The 6787-nt window shown below is 38.2% G+C and overlaps 1 protein-coding gene and 1 long non-coding RNA gene across 2 annotated transcripts in view; both read left to right on the forward strand.

Annotated features, from left to right (window-relative positions):
- Nucleotides 1-349: 349 nt before the first annotated feature.
- LOC106456439 (uncharacterized) lies at nt 350-4972 on the forward strand. The gene is made up of 4 exons (XR_001290563.1): nt 350-525; nt 3964-4058; nt 4190-4257; nt 4660-4972. It is a non-coding gene; the product is annotated as an uncharacterized LOC106456439 (long non-coding RNA).
- A 166-nt stretch (nt 4973-5138) lies between these two features.
- LOC102213997 (protein NLRC3-like) overlaps nt 5139-6787 on the forward strand; it is a gene marked incomplete at its 5' end in the record, with an annotated part of 9308 nt that continues 7659 nt past the window's right edge. The window contains one exon of the mRNA XM_013914726.1: nt 5139-6451. Within this exon, the coding sequence (XP_013770180.1) occupies nt 5139-6451 (1313 nt within the window). The remainder of the gene's footprint in view (nt 6452-6787) is intronic.

The raw sequence follows: 6787 nt of genomic DNA on the forward strand, positions 1-6787 counted from the left end.
GGTGGATAACAGTAATGTTCCAAAAAATGTTCACTTACTCTCAACTTTGGTATTCTTGTAAATATTCCTACATACCTGTAATTGGAAGAGATGAACTTCTAGTGTGTTACATTTGGACTTTTTTCCAAGTCAATTAAACTTGAAAACAAAACAGAATTACAGTCTAAAAATCATCTATACTTACAGTGTTTTCTGCTTCTTTGTGTTTCCTGTGGGTTTTAACATTTTTTTATTTTTTTTTATTGATTGGTTGATTTGTGGAAAATAAACCAAGATTTACCGAAATCTTGAGTGGTGTATCCTGTTTCCTGCACATCAGTGATTAAGGGCACAGCTCAGCCAAAAACAACTCAAACTAAACTACCTTCAGTAACAAAACAGTGATTTCAAGATTTTAAATGGACTGATTTTGCAAAACTTCCCCCAAAAATGCCTCTTTGGGTGTTTCCTTATTATAACGTTTAGCCTCCCTTGCCAGAACTCGGTGTTACAGATGATGGTCTCCGGGGGAAGCTCCATGTGACGGTAATGAAGACAGTTTTGTTTTTCTCATTAACAGCTCTGTAGTTCATGTTAAGGGAGTCAGAGCTGGACCTGTGAATGTGGGCTGAAGGCGACTGACATTTACATCCACTTCAGTGTGTGTTTAGTTTTCACCAATGTGTGAGGAGTCCATTGTTGTTTTTTGTCACTGCCTTCAAGCTTCGATCTAAAGACCTGAGAATTTCTACTCTCTTGAAATTCTTCTGTTTTATTTGAATAGTTCCTTTTTTCTACTCTACAACTTTTCACAGTTTTCATATTTTCTCTGTTTTATAATTGTTCTTGTTTTTTTATGCTTCTGTTCTGTTTTCTTACCTTTTTAATTTTTTTCTGAATGTTTGTCCCTTTCCTGTTATTATCCTGTGTTACCTGTCTTTTAGTTATTTCATGTTTTACTGAAAACCTTCGTTTTACTGCTTTCTTTTGTGTCTGCTCTGTCTGATTGTCTTCACCTGCGCTTCATTATCCTATTGATTGATTTGCTGCATGTTTGATTACTCCTGCTTATTTTTTAATGTATCGGGACTGTTCTTTGCTCACTTATTCAATTCTGGATCTATTTTGTGCTGTTTGTCAGTGTAGGTATACCTGTACTTGAAAAGATGCTTAGTTGCTGGGTAATAAGAGAGTTAAGGGAATCTCACGGGCTACTTTTTGTACAATGTTATGTTACAGCTGGATTTGAAAATGAAAATGAAGTTTAAGGTTTGTCCTAAAACTCTATTGTAACTTTAGAAGTTATAAAACAATACATGGTGTTACATAACTTTTAAAGCTGTTGATCTATTTCAGATCACCAGCTCAGATCAGAAAAAAATAGTTGTGTAACATTTGTAAAAGCACAAAGTTGCACAACCACAGACCGTCACAGTAACTTTCAGTTATTGCAAGAACAGAGTTATCTGATTATGAAACTCTAGAGCTCCCCATCCTACCCTTTCTCAAGGTGGTGTCCTCACTCAGTGTGTGTGTGTGTGTGTGTGTGTGTGTACAATCCAAGAATCAGAGCAGCAGAAGTGTTACTCAGTCATTGTTGCTGCAGATCCACTTACTGATGACTTTACTTTACTTTACTTTACTTTACTTTACTTTATTGATTATATAGAGCACTCTTCACAGGATAAAAAACACAAAGTGCTTCACAATAATATAAAACAGATAAACATAATACGGTACAATCAAACATACAGCGCAAATCTAATTAAAAGCTAGTCTAAATAAGTGAGTCTTAAGATGATGTTTAAAAGAATAAATACAATCCAGGCAGCATAGAGATGGAGGGAGAGAATTCCACAACCTGAGGGCCACCGCTCTAAAAGATCTATCACCTCTGGTTTTAAGACATGTTCAGGGAACTACCAACAGCCTTTGATTAGATGATCTCAGGCTGCGAGAGGGAGTGTGAGGTTCTAAAAGATCAGAAATATAGGCAGGAGCGTCATGATTCAAAGCTTTAAAAGTCAGGACTAAGATTTTAAAATGAATTCTAAAATGTACTGGAAGCCAGTGTAATGAGCATAACGCTGGTGTAATGTGCTCTCTTTTTCGTGTCTTAGTTAAAAGCCTTGCAGCAGCATTCTGGACTAACTGGAGACGGTCAAGATTCCTTTTGCTCAAACAAAGAAAAAGACTGTTACAATAATCTAAGTGAGAAGAAATAAAAGCATGGGTAATCATTTCTAACTCTGATTTAGACAAAAAAAAGTTCACAGTTTGGAAATATTTCATAGCTGAAAAAGGCAGTTACTAATTAATCTAGAGTGTTGCTGTAGAGACATGGCAGAATCAAAAACAACATGAGATACCTGAGGCTCGGGTGAACAGATGATCCAAGAGAACCAAGATGCTTTTTGATTATAGCTATCTGGCTTTCAGGGGCAATAATTAATGTTTCTAACTTCTTAGAGTTCAACTGCAAGTAGTTTTCTCCAAGAAACTGTTTAATGGAAGCTAAACATTTTATGAAAAAAGGACATTTTATGGACTTCCATCGGCTTAAAAGAGCAGTAGAGCTGAATATCATCAGCATAAAAGTGATAAGACAAATTAGGGAACTGCCTAATTATAAGTCCTACGAGTAACATGTACAGGAGAAAAAGAATCGGTCCCAGAACTGAACCCTGTGGGACCCTTCATGTCAGGTCCTTAGAGTGTGACATAAACTGATTTGCAAAGACACTAAAAGATCTGTTGGAAAGGTATGACTGAAACCACTCCAGCGCAAGACCGGACACACTGACAGTGACTATGTCCCGGAGCCTGTTAATCAGGATGGTATGGTCAACAGTGTCAAAGGCAAATGTTAAGTCCAGCAAAACCATGACTGTGGATGCTCCGGAGTCAGCTGACATCATAATGTCACTAGAGACCTTAATTAACCTGTTAGCAGTCGGACGTACCGCCCACGGTACATTGGATGGTTTAGGGGACTAATTGTAAATTTGTAGGACTGCTAAGGGGTTAATGTGGTTTCTGTTGAGTGACACTTACGGAATCAGACTGAAATTTGTCATACATGTCACGTTTTTCTAAAAAAGCAGTAAGTTGATCAGCAACTGCTTTTTCCAGAATTTTTGACAGTAATGGGAGTTTAGAGATAGGCCTATAATTCTTAAGCTGTGTTGGATCTGAATGGATGACTGAATCAGTCAGCCTGTTGTAGAAACACAGAAGAAAAGGTAGATGGAGGACAGGTTGAGCTTTGTAAATGATCATTTGTTATCTCCTGCAGATATAGTTTCAATATGCAGGCCTCTTACTCGAAATAAATACTGTTGGCTCTCCTCCAAGAGGAAGTAATTTTAACAGTTTGTGCCAATACTTGGAGCGGTTGTTGCAACATGTGGTGCATTTGTTACACAGCCAAACTGGGTTTGACCAAACAAAAGTGGATATTTTTAACCTCTGTCTAAAATTATCTAAACCATTTTAAGATAATTAATTATAATACTTAAAATTAATATATTTTAAATATAATCATACTTTGATTATCTAAGTTGAAATCAGATGTTGACATATTTCTAAAATATTAAATTTGACTTCTTTTCTTGGTGTGCATAGTATTTTGATGATACTATTGTGTTTATTACTCTGGTATGACATGTATTTATGCAGTAATTCTGCATGACATAGGTATTTATTTCATAATGTTGGTCATTATTCTTCACATGAAATAAAATAATAACCTTGTTATGAAATCTGCCAGATAAAAACAACTGGAGATAAAAATCAAATGACATGTTATGTCATATAAGGCAAAATGCAGACACAGTGTGTGAAAAACTACATCCTATGCTTCAACTTATAGAAAAACGTTAAGCAGTAATAACTTAAAGTAAATATTTTATGTATTTTCTGCCAATTCTTCTTTACAGTGTTTATTCAGTTTATTGATGTTTGTGGACACTTGTTTGTGCACAGCTCTCTTCTCGGTCAGGTTGAGAATTGGACTTTGACTTTGATTCAGTGACTTCAAGGTGGCCAAAACAAGCACACACCATCACCCCTCCACCACTGTGAGTGATAGTTGGTATTAGCTTTTTGTGCTGATATGCTGTGTGTAGGCTTTTTCAAATATGCAACTATGCATTATGCCAAAACATCTCCAGTACTTAATGTGCTTCATGTTTTCTCTCTTTTTTTATAGATTAAGTATGGAGAAACCTACTGAATATAAACAGATGGACAATTCAACTCAAGAGGCTTCACCAACAGGTAGGATATCAATAGTTTGTCTGAGGAGTTGTCATTAACACAGAAACATGTATACACTGATCGATGAGAGCTCTTGTTGTTTTCAAAGAGAACTTGCTGGAAGTGCCACCTCACAATTTCTACCAATGAATCTTTTAAACTCCTTTAAGTCAGATACGCTTCAGGTTGTTAACCAGCAGTAATACTTCAGAGAGGAAAGGGGTTCTTGGATCTGATGAGACACTGTTTCTGTGTGTCGATGTTTTTTAATTCATTTAAAATGAATTTACGGCATAAAAACAAGAGATCTGAATACTTTCTTAATTGACTCACAGATTCCCAGTGAATTAAAGAAATGTTTTGGAAGGTCAACAATTGACTACAAGTTGTCAAATAATCTTATAATGTTGTTTTGTCATTCAGATGGTCCTCTAAAGTGTGAGTCAGAACTCAAATCTAAACTAAAGAGGGAGCTCCGGTGTGCGTTTGAGGCGAGCACCAAAGGAGAAAGCCCAACCCTTCTGAATCTGATATACACAGATCTGTACATCATAGAGGGAGGGACTGCAGAGGTCACTGATGAACATGAGCTCAGACAGATTGAAATGGCATCCAGGAAATCAGACAGGCAAGAAAAAACAGTCAGACAAGACAAGATCTTTAAAGGCTCACCTGGAAGAGAAGAACCAATCAGAACAGTGCTGACAAAGGGAGTGGCTGGCATTGGGAAAACAGTCTTAACACAAAAATACACTCTTGACTGGGCTGAAGACAAAGCCAACCAGGACATCCAGTTCATATTTCTGTTCACTTTCAGAGAGCTGAATCTTTTGAAAGAGAAAACTTTCAGCTTGGTGGAACTTGTTCATCACTTCTTTACTGAAACCAAAGAAGCAGGAATCTGCAGCTTTGAAGACTTCCAGGTTGTGTTCATCTTTGATGGTCTGGATGAGTGTCGACTTCCTCTGGACTTCAACAACACCAAGATCCTGACTGACCCTAGAGAGGCCACCTCAGTTCATTTGCTGCTGATAAACCTAGTTAAGGGCCATTTACTTCCCTCTGCCCATGTCTGGATAACCACACGACCTGCAGCAGCCAATCAGATCCCTGCTCAGTTTGTTGACATAGTGACAGAGATCAGAGGGTTCAATGACCGACAGAAGGATGAATATTTCTGGAAGAGATTCAGAGATGAGGAGCAGGCCAGTATTATAATTTCCCACATCTTGTTATCAGAAAACCTCCACATCATGTGCCGCATCCCAGTTTTCTGCTGGATCACTGCTACAGTTCTGGATTCTCTTACAATAAATAATGAGAGCAGTGATCTGCCTAAAAGCCTCACAGAGCTGTACATCCACTTCATGATGGTGCAAGTCCAATTGAAGAAGGTCAAGGATGAAGGATCGGAGACAGATCCACCCTGGAGTCCAGACAGCAGGAAGATGGTTGAGGCTCTGGGAAAACTGGCTTTTGATCAGCTACAGAAAAGAAACCTGATCTTCTATGAATCAGACCTGACAGAGTGTGGCATCGATATCAGAGCAGCCTCAGTGTACTCAGGAGTGTTCACACAGATCTTTAAAGAGGAGAGAGGACTGTACCAGGACAAGGTGTTCTGCTTTGTCCATCTGAGTGTTCAGGAGTTTCTGGCTGCTCTTCATGTCCATCTGACCTTCATCAACTCCAGAGTAAATCTGCTGGAAGAAAAGAAATCTTGGTCATTTAAACTGTTTGGAATTAAACACAAGCAAAAAGTCTTCTACCAGTGTGCTGTAGACAAGGCCTTACAGAGTCCAAATGGACACCTGGACTTGTTTCTTCGTTTCCTCCTGGGTCTTTCACTGCAGACAAATCAGACTCTCCTACGAGGCCTGCTGACACAGACAGGAAGTAGCTCACAGACCAATCAGGAAACAGTTCAGTACATCAAGAAGAAGCTCAATGAGAACCTGTCCACAGAGAAAAGCCTCAACCTGTTTCACTGTTTGAATGAACTGAATGATTGTTCTCTAGTGGTTGAGATCCAGCAGTCCCTGAGTTCAGGAAGTCTCTCTACAGATGAACTGTCTCCTGCTCAGTGGTCAGCTCTAGTCTTCATCTTACTGTCATCAGAAAATTATCTGGATGTTTTTGACCTGAAGAAATACTCTGCTTCAGAGGAAGCTCTTCTGAGGCTGCTGCCTGTGGTCAAAGCCTCCAAAAAAGTCATGTAAGTGAGTGTGTGTTCATACCTTAAGTTTTAAAATAAATTTGAGTCAGTGATTTATTTTTTTCACTGGTGTTGGCATCACTTTCTATCTTTGTCACAATTTGTATTCAGAAGTTAAATAATTAAAGTTAATTTGTTAACTGTTCTACGACAGTAAACCGTAACACTGCAGAGGTTAGGTTTCAGCATTTATTTGATACTATTGTGATAAACACACACCTACACACAGCGAGAGAGAGAGAGAGAGAGAGAGAGAGAGAGAGAGAGAGAGAGAGAGAGAGAGGAAAAAAATAGAAAACAAAAAGAAAACTGTTAAACCAGAAATTTAAACTGTTT

The sequence above is a fragment of the Pundamilia nyererei genome, unplaced genomic scaffold (assembly GCF_000239375.1).
Source record: "Pundamilia nyererei isolate P.nyererei 1_Seehausen unplaced genomic scaffold, PunNye1.0 scaffold00220, whole genome shotgun sequence".
NCBI classification, from domain to species: Eukaryota; Metazoa; Chordata; class Actinopteri; order Cichliformes; family Cichlidae; genus Pundamilia; species Pundamilia nyererei.